The 19,119-nt window shown below is 46.2% G+C and overlaps 1 protein-coding gene across 1 annotated transcript; it reads right to left on the bottom strand.

Annotated features, from left to right (window-relative positions):
• Positions 1 to 11,593: 11,593 nt before the first annotated feature.
• Positions 11,594 to 15,674, bottom strand: LOC101628512 (HLA class I histocompatibility antigen, B-40 alpha chain-like). Its single transcript, XM_004695494.2, has 7 exons — positions 15,587 to 15,674; positions 15,009 to 15,278; positions 14,501 to 14,776; positions 13,681 to 13,956; positions 13,436 to 13,555; positions 12,994 to 13,025; positions 11,594 to 12,670 (listed from the first exon to the last, which is right to left on the bottom strand). Exons 1-7 carry the CDS (start codon positions 15,660 to 15,662, stop codon positions 12,653 to 12,655), a joined length of 1,068 nt encoding a protein of 355 aa, XP_004695551.2. The 5' UTR covers positions 15,663 to 15,674; the 3' UTR covers positions 11,594 to 12,652.
• Positions 15,675 to 19,119: the final 3,445 nt, after the last annotated feature.

Here is a 19,119-nt window from a genome sequence, read left to right as displayed (position 1 = left end):
GTTTCTCTGCAGTCCCCAATACCCCAGAGTGACCCCTGAGTGCCATTTAGCAGTCAGTACAGTGCTCCCAGCCTCACTGCGGTGCTTGCTGCTGGGGGTGCGGCAGCTCTGACTGCCCTGCACTCTCTGCTGTGCCTTTGAGCTCCGGAGGCCAAGTCGTGTCTCAACCTTTAAACAGGTCGTTTAGTTGTGTGCCCTCTCTGGGCCCCTGGGAGCTAGTGAGCTATTGCGGACCCTTCCTTCCAGAGATGCTATTGCACATTCCCTCCAGGACACAGCCAGGGCCCCCCTTACCCTCCAGGGACTCCCTCCTGCCAACACTCAGGCTTCCACCTCCTCTTGTTCAAACCCTGGTGGGAGCTTTTAACATCACCCCAGTCTGGCCCCCTAAAGACTAAAGTCTATGCATCCTGGGGTCAATTGATGTGAAAAGAAATGTTTTGATTTGCTCCTGGGCTTTTGTGCCATGACTGTAGATAAGACTTAAGCTTAGGACTCCTGCCCAAGAGTCTGCTTGCTTTTCCAGGACAAGCTTTTAAAATAACCACATAGAGCTGAGTTTAGGAAAAGCCAGGGGCTTCTTCCCCAACCAGCTTGTCAGTAACAGGTGCTGGCTGCTCTGCTCTCTGGCTTCCGCTTGTTCCAACCTCAATCTTGTGACTTTATTTCCTTAGTGTGGGTTCACTGAAACTTAGTGTGCACTTTCTTTCTTTTTAATAAATATAATAGTTTATTTTTACATCATTTTGTACTTTTTTTTTTCCATCTCAATTGTAATCCCCCATGGGTTTCCCATCACGAGTTATAGTGTGTGCTTTCAATCAAAAATGATTCCAGATTGTAGGTGCTGAGGGAATCACCTTGGGTCAGCTTGTGCCTCCTCACCCACAGGCCACACTCTGCCTAGTCTTCATTTAACTAACTCAGCAGCATGGTCCCTTCCAGCTCCACCCTTGTTGCTGTGATGGCTTAAGTTTATCTTTCTTGATTGCTGGTCTACTGGGACATTTTGAACCGAACTGACTTGGGTCTTTTTTTGTGCAAGTTGAGTAGTTGTGAAGAATAATTGCTAAAACGGTACTAACAATAGTACCAAACCAAGCCAAGGTGGGGGACATGTGACTGCCAATGGGTTCTCAATGTGTGCACAATTGCATGATTTCTCAAGCTCAGGGTTCACAGCAAGAAAGGTTTATTTGATGAAGTCAAGCCATGAGTGACACTGAACTCAAGCCTCTTCGGTCCATTGTCGGATTGGTTCATTTATGATCTGAGTGTCAGACTTAAAAGGAAGAAATCCAGGCAGCTGCTCAGAGGCAAGCTTATGGGCTGCAGTGGGCCAAGTTGGGGCCCTGAGGCACCTTGCAGCCAAGGTCCCTCAATGGGCTGGGTGTAACAAGGGCTAGGAGGCTGCTAGGTCACTGGGACAATGGTCCCAGCTGAGCTGCTTCAGGGGTCTCCTGTTGGGAGCCTGTCATGTTGAGCTGGCTCTCTGTGGCTCCCTCTGCTGGCAGCGCTAGGGATCAGCAGCACCAGGCCTGCCCCAGTGGGGCCCGGTGCTCTTCCACGTGCCCCTGGGCCATGGACCCCAGGGTTCAGGGTTGTCCCTGGTGCCAGAGTCCCTGGGCTGCTTGCTCTGGGATGGCAGGACCAGGGAGCCACTTCCGCCTGCTGCCCCTGCCACGACTGGTCTGGGCCTGCTGGACACAGGTGGCACTCTTGGGCAGCGGGCTGGGAAACTTCCTTCTCTGCTTGCTGCTTTCAGAGTTACCAGTGTGGCTGGCCCACAGGCTGTGTGTCCTGGAAGCAGCAGTACCCACCCAGCCAGCACACCCCTTCCCAACCCAGGCTGTGGGGAAAGTCTGTTTCGCACTGTGATTTGTGCCAGGGGGATCCGGTTTCACTACTACTCAGTTGTTACAGTAATCTCCGTCCTTACTAGTTTCACCTTAGTGTGAGACAGCCAAGATAAAAGAAATCGTGGGCAGTAGGATGAGTTCCCCAGTCCGGTTTGAACAGGTGGACTAACTCATGGAATGGCGAGCCCTGTCAAGCAACACAGCGCACTACACTAACGTGAAGCATCCTCATAGATAAAAATTAGATCCTGTCTATTGATAACCACCATTTCCTGGAGCAAGAACGCTGAGCATCCACACCCAGCTGGATGTAACCTTGTGTGCAGGCCCAGGCAGAGCCCAGTCCAGAACGAGCCAGGACACTGCCTTCATCCTCCCCGCCTCAGGGACTGACCCTTTAAGCGCCTCCTAACTCCCTTGGGAGAAGTAGGTCATCGTCTCCTGTCCCAAACTGACACCCACATGCATGAGTCTTTGTAATAAATCCTTGCCTGGTTCCACCACCCCTAGCACTCTCTGGTGAGTCCCTGGAAGGCAAAGGACCCACTCTTTTGGGTTGAGACACTGTAACAAGTGCAAATGCAAATGGCAAAATAGTGAAGAAACAAATGATGGCTAAGTGATGTTTTGGAAATAGTTTTGATGTCATTCGCCCCATGAAAGGGGATAGCTGTGTGATGTCATGAAAATAGGTTTGACCCACCTATCCAGGAAAAGTTCTAGGTGAATTCAAGTGTTTCCTAGACCACACTTTGAGCAATGCTTTTTCCTGCAAACCAGGAATGTTTCCCAAGTATTCTCTACATTTGCCTCCTTTTCATTTCCCAGAATCCCTCTCCCTGCAATGTGCTCGCTGACTCCCAAAGCTCTTCTTAGAGCTTTGCCCTGGGCTCTTATAAAAGAACCTAGGGCCCTCTCTGATGGTGCAACAGATTAAAGTACATCACTATGAAGCTATCCGCAGCCACTGCAGCAGGATTCCGATCCCAGGCCAGGGAGGGGACCCATATGGCACAGCAGACCTCTCCTGTCCTGCCTGCTGTTCCCCTCAGCAGGGTATTTCAGTAGATCTGCCTATTTTGCTCCCCTCTGTCTCTGGTGAATCCTCTTACCGTCCCTGTACCTCTGGCCTGTACCCCAGTTCTGTATGCATAAATAAATAAACCTTAAAAAAAAAAGAGAGAGAGAGAGAATTGAATTCACCGTGAGAAATTTGATGCTTGTGTCCTCTGTCTGAGAAAGGAGGCGGAGGTTCAGGGGTTTCCCCTTGGGACTGGGAACAGTTTGTGCCTGAGGCATTAGACCCACTCATAGCTTGTTTTGGTTTGGCTTTACACCAGCTTAATGCAGTGTCTCAGTTCAGTGAGAGATGTGACCTAGTCTTTAAGAGAAATAATATTGGGCTTCATTTTTTCATGTGTTTATAATACATTTGGCTTGATGCCCCCCAAAGCATGAGAGTAGTGCTGTACCATGGAATATTCCAGAGAAGGGATTGTTCTGTATGTGCACTGACTGATATGGTGCCTCTAACTGGGTGGCTACTGAGTACTTGAGATGTGCTTGTGAGCACCACCACTGATTTTTTTTAAAGATTTATTTATTTGTGCATACAGAACTGGGGTACAGGCCAGAGGTGCAGGGGCAGTGAGAGGATTCACCAGAGACAGAGTGGGGAGCAGAACAGGCGGACTGATGAAGTACACTGCTGAGGGAGCAGTGGGCAGATCAGGAGAGATCTGCTGCACCACGTGGGTCAGCTCCCTGGCTGAGGGTGGAACTCGTGTGCGGTGGTTTCAGAGAGCTTCATAATGCGGTGCTTTAACCCACTGCGCCACCAGTGGGAGCCCACCATTGAATTTTTAAATTTTATTTAACTTAAACCAAAATACCTATATGAGACTATTAGGTACTAGATTGAGCAGAGCATATCTAGATGCTCTTAAGTCATGCCATGACTTAGTTTTCAGTATCTGTCCCCATAAAATACTGTGTCTCAAAGTAAGTGTGTATTAAAATTTTCTTCATATAGCTGTCATATATTTGTCTGTGTGGGTCTGAAACATGTCCTTAAAATACATCATGCCCAAGGAATTTAATTAATAAATATTTTAACAACCAGATTGTAGAGATACCAAACAAAAATAATTTATTATACCAAATCGTAACTGTTTAAAAGTGTCCATCATGGAACTCACCCTTGTCTCTATTGCAATGGAAATCTTGGTTTTCTTGTTTTTATTTACTCGGTAAATAAAAACAGGCACATAAATCTTCATTTATTCCAAGAGAAGTATTTATTGAAATAAAATGAATTGTCTTCAATGTAGACATCACTATAAAATTATAAATCAGAATATGTAAACCTATAATACCACCACCTATAATATTTTTTTTAATCTATGGCTCCTTCCATATGTCCCCCCCCAATTTTAACAGCTCTTTTTGTTTCTCTTCACGCGTGGGCCTCTCTCTCTTCTCCATCTCTACCTAGATGAGAATGAACATGAAATTTTATAGTTGTGGAATGAAATATTCTCTAAGCATGACCTTATGATGAAAATCATAAAGAAAAATGTGAAACTTCCCAACAGTAATTACAAATTCACAAAGATAAAAATAAATACCCAGAATCAAACTAAAGACAGAAATTTTTGATGACAAAAGAGGAACATGAATCGGGTCCACCCTGGTGGTGCACCGAGTTAAAGCACAGCACTATGTACAGCCACTACAGCACGAGTTCGATCCCCCGCTGGGCAGGTGACCCACATGGCTCAGCAGACCTCTCCTAGGACCTGTCCACTACTCCCCTCCACAGTGTGTTTCAGGACATCTGCCTGTTCTGCTCCCCACTCTGTCTCTTGTGAATCCTCTCACTGCCTCTGCTCCTCTGGCCTGACCAACTCTATATGTATAAATAAGTAAATCTTTAAAAGAAAAAAAAAAAGGAACATGAGTCACAGCTCTTCACCAAAACTCCAACTGGAGCCCCTGGGGACAAACAAGCTGATTCATTGTTGGTTTCTGGACAGAGAAGACACACCATCAGGGATCATGGGAAGGTCTTAGCACGACGACATTAGGTAGGATTTGAGCTTTGGATATGATTTGGGGCAAATCTATAGAATTTGGGTTAAAAATACACTGGATGTTTTCAGGAAGTATAGAAAAATACCATGATTGGGCATTTCCATAATTTTAAAAAATTTTAATTTATTAAATTCTGCTTGCTATTTATTCTCATTGTAAAACTGCATTTTTTTTCTTTCTTTATATATATTGTACATACATTTCAATAAATGTTATCATAGGCAGAGCCAGGATTTAAAGTGTATTTGGTTAAAGAAAAAAGCAATGATCAACACATAATTGACACACTGTTTGTGAATTAGCCATACCTTATGGTAACACCTTCCATTGATATCTTTTAGCAGGCATTTCATTATTAATGCTTGGCACTGTAAATGTAAGGTGTGTTGCATCTTATGGATACACAGGAATATTGAAAAAACAGCCTCGTAAATCAATAATAGTTAGAACCCAATCTGTAGAAATGGTGGTAACATCAGGTGTTCCAGGTTGTCGAGCTCCCATTGATTGTATAGCTGAATTAATCTTTCTCAAGTCAATAAGATTTCTTCTTAATGACAAACAAAGGCAAATTACAGGTGGGATAAAGAGGGCTCGATATGTCCTTATTTCAATTGATCTTCTACTAGGTGATGTAATGCCTGAATCTTTTCTAAGCTTAGAGGCCATTGGTCGACCCAGATAGGGTCAGTTGTCATCCATACTATTTTAGGAACATATTGAAGTGACAAAATGAAGGTCCCTATGGAAAACTTGCTTGTATTTCAGCTTGAACAGGATCTGTTTTTTCTTGTAAAAAGGGACATAACCCATGTTGAACATCATATTTTGTATGATTGGATTGTTGGTTGGAATATGTAATTGCGCTCCCCATTGTTGGAAAATGTTGTGGCCTCATAAATTTAGAGGAACTTCAAGAACATATGGTTGAAAAGCTGCAAGTTGTCCTTCAGGTCCTTGGCATTGCAAGACACACGCACTTTGATGAATGCTATGTGCCGCAACAGAACCTATACCAGTCATATCAAGCCAGTCCTTAGTACTAATGACAGATACATCAGCTCCTGAATCAACAAGACCTTCAAAATGCTTTCCATCGGCAATTAAAATAAGAATCAATAACACCTGGGTAAACTTGCAAACCTTTTAAATTAAACTTGATCTTCCTAAAATCAATCCATATGTTTGTGGAGGCAAATGTCTGAAATAGCCCATAGGTATTTGGCAAGGTCCCTTGATTAAGGAGCAAAGTTAGAAGCTGAGCGGCACTTAAATCTACTGCTGAGGTGGCGGGATTGAGTGACAAGATGGAGGATTTTGCATGGGCACCGGTTCCGAGTGTACAGTTTGTGGTCTCACATTCGTCGGGGCCTGGGACTGGCCCCTCCACTTGTTTCCCAATGGAAACAAGTGAACTTTTTTGTGAACTTCGATTTACAGTGTTTGGCATAATGATAAACTTTCCTGCAACGCGGGCAAATTGTATTGGAGCGAGTAGAAGATCTCCCAGCATTGAAGGAGCCTGCGTCTTACCGCGACAATCTTTTTTAAAGTGTCCATTTTTGCCACAGTTAAAACACTTTTTACTATTAATTTTATGTAAGTTAGCAGCTGCCATAGCAGCAACGAAAGCCTGATGTTTTAGATTTCCCACCTCTCGGCAGACATGCAAGTACCCCAAAGCATTGCTAGTTTCTCTTATAGGACGTAGAGTGTCCTGACAGTCCTTGTTAGCATTATCACAAGCCAGCTGGGTTAACACTCTCTCTCTAATATCTGAATCTCACACTTGCTTTTCAATAGCATCCTCTCATCATGATAAGAAGTCAGAATACGGTTCATCATTTTTCTGTAATATTTTAGTGTAACTAGGAGTTGTAGCTCTTAAACTAATATGAGCCCACACGGCCAAAGCAGCATCCCGCGTTTGTCTTAAAGACAAGGAAGTGGCAGTAGCAACTTGTTTCACTGATGACGATGGTCTTGTGCCCAATGTAATAGTCAATGTAATATGGGCTGTTTGGGGATTACGAAGATTGTCTCTAGCGGCAGCATGGGCTTCCTCCACGAACCACATTTTCCATTGCATAAATTGAGACAGGGATAAGGCTGATTTACAAACCAAACACCAATCATAGGGAATCCAGAATTCTTTATCAGACCATCCATGTAACATTCCAATACAGTAAGGAGATGTAGGGCCATACCAATGTACACCTTTTTAAAATTCCCTTATCATTGTCAACGCCAACCCATCATATGTAAGGACTTGATCTTCACCAGCTGTGACCGGAAGAGCCACATAGAAATGTTTACCCCCAAGGCACTTCTCCCAAGGACACAATGTTTGAGACCAAGGGTCAGTGGGCCCATAACTTATCTGAGTCATGCTTCAGTATTGGCAACAGTCTAACCTTTTTTCCTTGTTATTATGATTTTTAACTCTCCTTTACATGTTTCCTTGCTCATTTTCCAATGATTTCCCTTTAATTCTAACTCTACATTATCTTCCATGAGATCAAGGTCGGAATCCACTGCTCCACCTTCAGAAGGCAAAGGAACTTTCGTGCCAGATGGAGGAATGGGCGGAGCCTCCAGTCGCGGGCGGGGGTGGGGTTGCGGCAGCTGCCCCTTGTAAGTCATCCCACTGTTTAGGATTCAGATTTTCTCCCCTTTGTTTAGCGAACTGCCTAGCAAAAGGGGATTCCAGTGCCAACAGTTTTTCCTCTGGGGTCAGTTGTGAAAATGGTTTGAAGTATTCATCATGGGAGCCACGATATTAGGAGATTGGGACATCGTCAGAGATTCATGAGCTGCCTTTTTAACTTGAGCCAATGTGTCATCCTCCAACTCACCTTCATGCAATGATTCTTGTGCTGACCGAGTCAAAACAGCAGGTTCTGGGCGAATTTTGCCATCTATTGCCAACCTGACTACCCTTATCATAGCCCATGTGGACCAAAACTTAACGGGGATGGGTTCTCCTTGTTCGTGTTTTCAAACCAGGACTTCTTTCCCAAGTATCCAAATCAAAAGTTCCTTCTTCAGAAAACCGTGGATTATATTCAACCACAACATTTAAACAATCAAGTATTTGTGACAGAGAAACCTTAGCACCATGATCCACAAGATGCTTAAGAGAGGCGTAAGTAGAAAAACATGAAGATTATCCCATCTGGAAGTACCACGTTTACTCACCACCTTATGTAAACTCAAAGGCTCTGCCATCTCCCACTTTTGCAGATGAAACTTAAGGTCCCTTTTCGGGTGCCACTTATCAATCTCTAGTGGATCCGAAGACCTGGGGCGCCTGTGAAGGACAAACCAGACGGAGGACTGCTATGGCCAGCATGCAGTGAACTTTTATTTTCAGCATGCCCTGTATATACCTAACATTTTCAAGCTGTAACAATAGCACATTGACTTAATCTATTTGGTATTCTAGTTCTTGGAACACCCTGTCCAGCCCCAGATGGCCGAGCCCTCGCACCCACCAGGACACCTCTCTTGATAAGCTCTTGTATATCTTTCTCAGACGTGGCTGCTTGCTCATGACCTATTTCCTCACACTCTTAGAGCTCAGACCTGGCGCTCGACAGCATCCTCAAGACCATGTGCTTTCATCTGCCTTTCCCTATCCCAGTCCAGATGCCAGTCAAGGCCATGCAAGAGCTCTGCCAACAGCTTAGCTGCTTCCTCCTCCTGTCTTCCTCCCTTCCATACCAAGCATAACCACTTCCTTGAGAGAAATTCTCCGTTCTAAGACGCCCACCAGGCACAGAGATGAGCTCGGTCTGTGGTGAGCCTGGAATCTTTCTGGGTCGCTCAGGCAGGCCCAGCACAAAGGCTTCAGGAGAGACTAAATCATGGACTGTCCCAAGGAGTGGCCAGAGGAAACACCTCTACATCTGGTTAGGCTGAGGCATTTACAGGGCAGTGGGGGTGGGATGCCCAGCCATGCAGAGGCCTAGGCTGGCCCTGCCCACCACTCATGCAGGCCTCAATTTCCTACTGACAACCTCTTTGAGCTCTCTTGCCTGGGGACTGATGATGGATGTGGCCACATCTCCAACAGATTTTGTGTTCCCCACTTCCAGAGAAATCAGAGTTCTTTGATGTCTGCTTTTTTTACAGTGGGTAGGGAAATTAGGAATGCCCCAAATCCTGAGGTCTCTAGAGCAGGTAATTCAAGAAATCTCCACCCTGCTTCCTAATTTTCCAGAGAATCCTGAATCTTGTTGAGCCTTGGGCTCTGGAATTTTCTGGAAGAAATGATGCTGTGGGAGGATCCAAATGGACCCATTTGGTGAAAGTCACAAAGGCTGAGGAAGAGCCTGTTTTCATATTTTGTGGGATGGCCACTCATGTCCCCTCCCCTCACTCTGGTCCCTCCATTCACCTCACCCCTCTGACTTCTCCCTCTTTCTCCCCGCTCTGCACAAGTCATTGTGTGGCCCCATGAGAGTATGCCTGGGCAAAGACAGCAGCTTGGGAGAGAGCCCTGGGGGAGGGGGATAACAGAGCACAGCACAGGGTGCAGAGCCAGAGAGGAGGGGCCATAGCCCACCACTCACCAGCACCTGAATGGTGGATTCTGCCCAGGCCTCCCGTCCCTCTGGGTGTCCACACTGCTTCCTCCCCTCTGGGTTCAGCAAGCCTGGCTTTGCTGCCCGCCCCTGGTGGACAACGCGGGGCTTCCACAGGGTGGCTCACGTCTGAGCAGGACACAGAGGCCACTATGGCTAGAGACAATGGAGCAGACTGGTGCGACGGGGACACAGACGTGACTGCTGAAATAAGACCTTAGTGATGGTGAGACAGGAATTTACTGGGTGAGCAAAGTGAGGGTTCAAACCCAGGATCATCCAGCCACCAGGTGTTGCTCCGAGAAAACTGTCCAGTAATCACCACTCTGAGATCTGTTTACAGGACAAGCTGCAGTGACTCAAGCCTGAGCAGACGACTTTGCTATCTTGCCTATAACACCAGGAACGAGGACCCAGAGTTGGTAAAATCCTCACAGTCTTCCACTTTGTGGTCATAGTAACCTTTATTCATGCGCTCACAAGAATGGCATCTTCTGCCAACATCAGGGAACCTCTCACATCTTTCACCTAATCAATATGTTTCACCCAAGGGAGTGTGGCAGATCGTATCCACCTTCCTATTGTGATCTGAGTCCTTCACCCCCTTTTCTCCTAGTATAGTAGCTCATTGCCTTGTGCCTTGCACAGCTCTGCAAAATATAAGGTTAAATTTACATTTTGTCAGTCACTGTCTGTTGTAGTAAATGGCCAGACTTTACCAGTTTCCCTGGTGATGTGTCCAGCAGAGCGAGTTCACAGTCACCATGCAGGTCAGCGAAGCTCCCCGCCCTGGGCGGCACAGGCCAGCAGGTGACCAAGCCCTTGCCCTTCCACGTGGGGAGGCTTCTACCCAGTGAGAGACGTGCACGTTGTGACCAGTCTGGTGTCCTGGGGCAGCACTTGGAGAAAACCCATTCACCAAGCTTCAAAGGGCCGGGCCGGTCAGGGTCCTTTTTGCCATGGGAAGGTATCCTAGGTTATGGCTAGTGCAATTAAGCACGGGGACCATCTCTTTTCTGTCACCCTAATAAGTTGTACTTCACATCATTTTCCCCAAGAGACCATTTTCCCTCGGTCCAATGGGTTAATCTATGAATGTGCTCAAAAAAGGAAGCCGTGCCCGTAAGGGAAGTGTTGGGTGTTGGGTGATCCACAATTTCCTGTGAGAATGAAAAAAACCCCTTTTCTGGGGCATCCTCTGTTTCTTCTTTTTAGTAGCTGAGCTCCAAAAATTAAAGTCTGAAGTTAGCAGGAGAGAGAAATACACTGAATGAGGCCACTGTTGCAGTGTTCAGGTGCTCCTTAGCTGTTTGTTCTTCCCCATCTATCAGATGATTTGCTGTTATGCTTTGCACTGCTCCTGTGTTTTAATTAGTGCTAATTCTGTGAGTTTTTTAATTAAGATTTTATTTATTTTTATATTCATTGAAGAACTGGGGTGTTGGCCAGAGGTGAGGTGGAAGGTGTGAGAGGATTCACTGGAGACAGAGTGGGGAGCAAAACAGGCAGATCTACTGGAATACATTGCTGAAGGGAGCAGCGGGAGGTAGAGAAAAGAGAGGTCTGCTGCCCAGGCAGGGGTTGGGGCAGCCATCACCATGGGCTGTCTCACAGATGACAGTGCTGAGACTTAACCCGTAGGCCACCAGGGAGGCCTATTGCCAGTTCTGTAGTAAACAGTAAGGTGTCTAACAAAGCAGCCACTTGTTTTCCACTTTTGATAGGTTTTCTGACAGAGTTCTAGAATCCTCTTTGCTTGCAAAGCATTTCCAAATCACACAGCACAGCAAACGCACATCTACTGTTTGTGTAGTTGTTGGCTCTAATAACCCTTTGCCAAATGGCAGGTTCTGGTGAATGTCACAATTTCTGCGTGGCACTTAGTGAGCCTCAGACTAGGAGCAATTTTGAAATTGGCCACTGAGGAGGTCATAGCATATCCAGCTGGATAGTCCCCAGCAGATCATTATAAATAAGAACTAACTATAAGTAACAGAACATACCTATAGTAATAGGTATGAAGCCAAACAGAACTGGGGCAGGAGGTGCAAACAACCTGCTTGCTGGGTCCTCACCAGTGGGCTAACAAACTGCAAGACAGGATTTAAAAGCAGGTATAGAGCAGGAAATGGCAAGAGCGGAATTTATTTATAGGGAGAGAGGGAAAGAGGGAGAAAGAGAGACAGAATATACACGGTGAGAACTGGCCAGGAGCTCTCTGTCTGGCCCCACTAGCACCTGCTGAGGTACTAAGGTCCAAAATGAAGCCTTAAGTGGCAAACTTGGGGCTACCCCTCTTTACCAGTGCCTGAACGACCACTAGAAGCCCTCTTTTCAATCTCCCAAGATCTTCAACTCCACCCGTTTCCCATCAGCCCTACTGAGGGGGTGGTGTTGGAAAAGCTCCCCCCGAAAGTTGATTGTGAGCACCGCCCACTGGTTCAGAGGTTGTGCCTCTTACTGGTATGGGGTTTCATGCAAATCATTCCTAGGGGTCCAGAGTGAATGAGTTAGTTTTATGCAGCCATGATCGAGTTCTGTAGGCCAACTTCTTGGAGACAAAACAGGCAGTGTCTAAGCCCCTGTGATCTCAGGCCTGGTGGACAGGTGCTATGAGGGACAAGGAAAAAGGGCAGAGAGATGCCCTGAGGAGTGACCACATCACAGCCATGATGCCCTGAGCACCGACTGGACATAGCCCTGTCCCTGTCGGCCCCTCACTGCCTCTCCCGCCTCGACCTGCACAGATTCAGCACAGCAAGCAAGAGATTCCAGCAGGTCCTCAGGTCTCCCATTTGCCTTCTTTCAGATTTTAGGAATCTTTTTATTAACATTCATGACAAAAATAGAAAAGATGATTTTACATCTAGATTATTATTTTCAATAAGGAATTATTGGTTAAATGTTATTCCTTAGGGAAAAAACAAAATAAATACAGGATACAGTCTGCTCAGCCCCATCTCTGCTAGAACAGTGAAGCCATCAAGGGAGAATTGGGTCAGTCTGGGGAGGGGGCCTGGTGGGCATTATGCTCATGGACACATGCAGATGCCCTTTCAGGAAGGAAACCAGTGGAGCTGGAAGTCACACAGTGGGAACCATCATTCAGTCCTACTAGGCAGCTGTCTCACACTGTGAAGGACAATAATGAGGAACAAAGTCAGGGGATCATGCAAGTGTGGACATTCCCCATAGCCCACCGCATCCTCAGAATACCCACCCATAGCTTCCCATAGCCTGGTCCCTCCTCTCTGCCCCAACCCCTCCCACTGCAGGTCTCAGGGTCTCACCTCTAGGGGCTGACAGACAATTCATACCCTGGGAGAACAATACTGAACCTGGTCAGAGCCACTAGAGATGAGACCACAGGAGGAACTTAAGGGGGTGACTCCCCCAGGGGCTCCATCTACACTGTCCATAGGGGCTCAGGGACCAAACCCTTGATCCACACTTACCTCCAACCTGAAAATAGCTTCTTCCTTTCCACCTGTGGGAAGAAGGATCATGTAATTCCAGGCAGGAGTCAAGCCCTGAAGTCCTAAAGGAATCCCCTAATCTGGGCCACGGAGAGATTTCCAGAGCTGTAACTGAAGACCCAGGGCAGGACCAGGAAATATCAAGTAAGAATATGAGGGAACACTTGGCCAATCCCCTCCTAGAGTCTGTTCACAGCCAGGTTCTTCCCCTCTGACATTTGATGGGAATTAAGATGCCAGAAATACCAAAATGAACAATTTGTGATTCATTTTCATAAATGCTTTATAAAACTGTGTTAATAATCAGCTCCAGGCTAGGCAAAACAGTGTGTGGATGGTGCTTCCCACTAACCAGTTAAGGCAAGTTCTCCCTGGGGCTCAAAAGCCCCCTGTGGACCTGACCCCCTACTCCCTTCCCTACCTGAGCGCTTCTTCTCCCACATCACAGCTGCAGCCACCGCAGCCCCAGTGAGCACAGCTCCAAGGAGAACCAGGCCAGCAATGAGGCCCCCGGAGGGGGTGGAGTTCTGAGGAGGGGGCTCTGGATGGGAAGGGGAGGGGAGACCCTGAGCCCCAGGCCTCATCCTGACCCTCTGAAGGGTCCAGAAGGGCCCCTGATCCCAGCCCCCCCCAGAACAACCTCTGGGTTCACATCCTCCTCCTCACCCCATCTCAGGACTCGGGGCTCCGGCAGCCCCACATGCTGCACATGGCACGTGTATCTCTGCTCCTCTCCAGAAGGCACCACCACAGCTGCCCACTTCTGGAAGGTTCCGTCCCCCCCAGGCCTGGTGTCCACCAGCTCTGTGTCCTGGGTCAGGTCCTCCCCATCTCGCTGCCAGGTCAGGGTGATCTCCACAGGGTAGAAGCCCAGGGCCCAGCACTTCAGAGTGACCTCATGCTCAGAGGTAGGGTGATGAGTTACCTGTGTTTCAGGGGCATCTGAGGGGAAGATTCAGAAAACTCATACTTTGTGCTTTTTCCATGGACACTGAAGCAGCCTCATATGACCATCTTCAGAATGGACTGGATAACTGGTTTGGGAAACGAAGGACAAAAGCCAGAAACCAGTCTTGTCTGGGATAATTGCTTGTCTGTGGAACGTTTTAGATTAAGGGTGTTAATTGGGAGAACACAGATCTCTGAGAAGAGAGACTTCTGCTCCTAATGTGGGTGGGGTGAATGACTCAGAATCATATTCAAAATTGTTTTCAGACAAAAACCAAGACCTTAAGAGAGAAACTGAGGGTTTCAGGATGGCTGCAGGGTTAAAAAAAAATCCAGGAAAAAGAGTCCTCAGGGATGGTTTACCCTCCACCTGAAGAGAGATGGGATTCTTTAACTGCCCTGCAGTAAAAGCATCTGAGTGAATTTTTCTAGTTCCCAGAGGACTCCTCTCTGAACCAGAAAGAGGGTTCGGACAATTACTCCATTTTTCCAGTGGGATGAACCTAAGGGAGGTCTGAACATCTCTGGCCCCTCTTACCTGCGTGCTGCAGAGTCTCCTTCCCCATCTCCAGGAATCTGAGCAGCCACTCCACGCACCTGCCCTCCAGCTCTTTCTTAAGGCGCTCAGCCAAGCCACTGGCCTCCCACTCCCGCCGGGTGATCTGGGCAGTCTCGTCTGCTGTGGTCCAGGAGCGCAGGTCCCCGTTCAGGGCGATGTAATCGGCGCCGTCGTAGGCGAAAAGACTGTACCAGCGGAGGAGGCGCCTGTCCGGCCCCACCTCGCAGCCGCTCAAGTTCTGGATGGTGTGAGACTCTGAGATCCCAGCCCCCCAGGCCGGCAATCAGCCGGTGATTGATTGCCCCGCCAGCTCCCTGACTTAGCCCCGGCGTAAAACCTAAACTGAGAAGGAAATTTTAAGTCCTGCGGGAGCTTCCGAGCCTGAGGGCGAGTAGAGTAGTGTAAAGATAGGGGCCCCGGAGACTGCGGGCGACGCCTCCCGTCCCTGCGGATGGGGGTGGTGACCGGCCCGGCCCGCCTAGCTCACCCGCCTCGCTCTGGTTGTAGTGGCAGCGCAGCGTGTGCAGGCCCTTTCGGAAGGATTGTTCGTTGTTTTTCTGGATCCGCGTCTCCTCATCTCGATCCTCCTGCCCCACCTGCTCCGCCCAGGGCGCCCGCGGCTCCACGCTCTGACCCGGAGCGTCGCTGTCGAACCGCACGTACTGCGTGTCGTCCACGTACCCCACCGTGATGAAGCGGGGCTCCCCGAGGCCGGGCCGGGACATCATGGTGTGGAAATACCTCAGGGAGTGGGAGCCTGGAGACGGGAATGGGACCGGGGCTGACCTACATCGAGGGGCTGGTCAAGGGAGATGGGGCAAGAGGGGAGGAATGTCAAGGGGCTCCTGAGATGGAAAGGGGCATCAGATTCAGAAGGGGTGACTCTCAAGAGGGGAAAAGATGGGGGGGGAAGGGCGGGCTGGTAGGCAGAGGAAGGGACTAGCCAGAGGAAGGCAACAACTGGGCTGGCAAAGTTGGAGTCACGTGTTTCCCTAGAATCCCTCCCTCCTCTCCTCTCCTCCTGGCCTCAACTCTCCTTCTCCCCCCTCCCCCTTACACACTCACCTGCCCAGGCCTCAGTCAAGGCCAGGATCCCCCCTGAGAGCAGTAGCAGGAGGGGTGGGGACCTCATGACCCACATCTTCAGTGTCTGGGGAGAATCTGAGTCCAGGTTGGGGGGTGGAGATTCGGTCTTGCTGATTGGCTTCTCTGGAAACCCTCCAGGCAACAGGAAGTGAGAGCCAGGGATGAGTAGACAGTATCCAGGCAGGAAGACCCCACATGGGTTCTAAGAGGAGAAGTGCAATGGCTGGGAGATCCGGAATTCCCTGGAGTAACCCTCCCTGCCCAGATATCCCACTCAGGACTGAGACACTGAGAATCACACGGATACCTGGGACTTCACCCTGTTTGCTCCGCTCAGGCACCAACACCGTCCTCACACTGTCTCCCTGAGTCCATCCAGGGACTCCCATTTTCTTTTTAGGGTCTGTGTACAGTCTTGTAAATTAGCAAGGACCACAAGTATTGTTTTATTTATATAGGTTACAGCTGTTATTATTTACCATAAACCACTTTTGATGTTATTAAATTAGGAATAATATTTATACCCTAATGCATGTTAACACAAAATGCTTTTATGAAAAATAGATATTTCTGAAAGTAATCAGGGTAAAGGGAAGAGTGTATCTTTTATCTTTTATATTTTTAAAACCATCTTTCTTGTCTATTATAAGACCTCCAGTCTTCTTATTTTTCCTTTATTTAAAACCAAACCAATTATTTGAAAAAACATATAACCTCATGCAAACATATTGGAGTTGTATCTTAATAACGTTCCAGTTAATGATGAATGTCAACTTTGATGCTAAAATATAACTGTAGAAGTGGTCATTTCTCAAGGGTTATTTGCAAAGTCAGAACTGAGACAATGTCATTGAATATTTCATATTCTGTCATATTAATGCCATAGGCCTCTCTCACCTAATAATTGATTTGTATGTTTTATGATTTTTAAAATAGCACTTTATTTCAATAGGTTATATGAGCTTCAGTGTTAATTACAATGAAATGAAATTATTAATCATGTTTGTTATTTCTTTTTTTTAACCATAGATCTTAAAGAAGTTATTCATGACTATGAATTGTCAAGCGCATAGAGATGAACACATCATAGTGAGCTGCTATGATTCCAAATTGCCGGTTTTCTCTGGAGTTTTACATTTTGTAAAGACAAAATTACTTGTCAGGTGATTTGCTTAGAGGAACACACCTACACTCATTTTCAAGAAAATGTCTGCCAATTAACCAAGTCCTTCAGGTAAAGATTGTGTTGCCTAAAAAAGGGGCTAACTTATGTCATATAAATATTTTCTTTAGAGCTTGTACTTTGGAATGTAGCGTAAGTGCTCTTTATGGACGTTCACATCATCATAGCAGATATTACTAAAATATGTATTTGAGAAAGATGAGATAAGGAAAGTAAACTTTAAAGTTTCAACTAGGACTTTTTTTAATTGAACATTTTTAATTTATATATTTTTATAATATTGTTGTACATTTTTGCACAATATTTGATTTCTTCTCTCAGCTATTGTCCCCAAGATATCTGTGAACAGTCGTAGATTCTTGTGGTCATCCCTCTGCTCTTTCCTGTTTTGCTTCCTCCTTTTCCCCCTCCCCTGCTGAATGTCACCAATTTATAGTTTGCTCGCTAGTTGTCTTTCTTTTTTCTTTTCCTGATTGCTTGTATGGTTTCCCTATAAGTGAAACCACCTGACATTTTTCTTTTTCCTTCTGACTTATTTCACCAAGCATGATCCCTTCTAGCTCCACCCTTGTTGCTATGAATGGCATTATCTTTTTTGATTGCTGATCAACCAGGACATTTTTTAAAAAACTGTATTCTTTATTTATTTTGAAATTTTACATCATTCTTCACCTTCACACAACATATGTTTTATTATCCTCTCATGTATGATCCCCATGAAATTCCCACCACAAATTCACCTGTGCACCATCACTGTAGTCTCTTGTGCTTTTCCCACCCATGTTTTGATCCAATTTTCTCTCCCTCTAAAGGATGTCTCTGGTTTATAGTTGCCTATTAATTGTGACTTTTACTTTGTTATGATTACTGCCCCCTCCCAATTCCCTGATTTGGGTTTCCTAAATCTCTCAAGAGAAACCACCTGGTATTTTTCTTTTACTTTCTGGCTTACTTCACTGAACATGATCCTTTCTAACTCCATCCATGTTGCTGCAAATGGCATGATTTTATCTTTTTTGATTGCTGAGTAATATTCGATCTTTTTTGATTGCTGAGTAATATATATACCACATCTTCTTGATCCAGTCATCTATTTTTGGGCAACTGGGCTGTTTCCATAGCTTACCCATTGTGAATTGTGCTGCAATGAACACAGGAGTGTAGGTGCTCTTTTGAATTAATGGTTTTTGCATCCTTTGGGTAAATAATCCAAAGTGGAATTGCTGAATCATATGGAAGTTCCATTTTTAGAAATTTGGGAACCTACACACAGCTTTCTACAGTGGTTAGACCAGTTTGTGTTCCCACCAGTCTAACAAACTGTTAGACCAGTTTGTGGGAGGGTTCCTTTTTCTTCACACCCTCACCAATTTGTTGTTGCCAGTTTGTTTAATACGTGCCATTCTCAATGGTGCAAGGTGATATACATCAAAAATCATACCAACTATCTTCTCTGACCATAAAGACATCAAACTAGAAATAAACCATGAAAAGAAAGCAAGAAGCCCTCCTACCTCATGGAGATTGAACCCCACATTACTGGAGAACCTTTGAATTAAAGAGGAACTCAAAGAAGAAATTTTAAAAACTTGAGATGAACAACGATGAGGACACAACTCCCTAGAACATATGGGACACAGCAAAAGCAGAAATAAGAGGAAAATATATAGTGAGACAGACTCACATCAAGAAAGAGCTCAAAGAGGCCCTCCCTGGTGGCCCAGCGGGTTAAAGCACTGCACTGAGAAGCTAAAGCCACTTCCGCATGAGTTAGATTCCCGCCTGCCCCGGAGGTGACCACATGGCACAGCAGACCTCTCCTGACCCTCCCGCTGCTCCCCTCAGCAATGTACCTCGTCGATCTGCCTGTTCTGCTCCCCACTCTGTCTCTGGTGAAGTCTCTCGCCACCTCTGGCCTGTACCCCAGTTCTGTATGTACAAATAAAATAAATCTTTAAAAAAAAAAAAGAGCTCAAAGAAATAACCTAGTCTCCCACCTTAAAGAAATGGAAAAAGAGCAACAAAACCCCAAGAGCCAGGAAGAGGAAAGGAAATAATAAAAATCAAAGCAGACATAAATGAAATTGAAGTTAAAAAACTAACCAGAAGATCAACAAAACCAAAAGCTTTTTAAAAAAATAAAATAGACAAACCTCTAGCCAGGCTCACAAAGAAAAAATGAGAGAAGCACAAATAAATACAATCACAAACAAAAGGAGAAATCACAACACACATCAAAAGAATAATCAGAAATATTATGAATGGTTATATGCAACAATCTAGAACAGATGGGCAAATTCCTAGAACCACATAAGTATCCAAAGCTGGA

Source organism: Condylura cristata, unplaced genomic scaffold (assembly GCF_000260355.1).
Source record: "Condylura cristata isolate star-nosed mole 26May11 unplaced genomic scaffold, ConCri1.0 scaffold00067, whole genome shotgun sequence".
Taxonomy (NCBI): Eukaryota; Metazoa; Chordata; class Mammalia; order Eulipotyphla; family Talpidae; genus Condylura; species Condylura cristata.
The sequence above is the reverse complement of the archived record's forward strand: the minus strand, read 5'-3'. Positions and strand labels throughout refer to the sequence as shown.

Excerpts from the sequence above, each read along its gene's own strand:
- LOC101628512 (XM_004695494.2), bottom strand. The coding sequence starts at position 15,662 with ATGTGGGTCATGAGGTCCCCACCCCTCCTGCTACTGCTCTCAGGGGGG. Across the intron at positions 13,957-14,500 it reads GGAGACTCTGCAGCACGCAG|ATGCCCCTGAAACACAGGTA; the intron begins GTAAGAGGGGCC and ends TCTTCCCCTCAG. Across the intron at positions 13,026-13,435 it reads GTGGGAGAAGAAGCGCTCAG|GTGGAAAGGAAGAAGCTATT; the intron begins GTAGGGAAGGGA and ends TTCTTCCCACAG.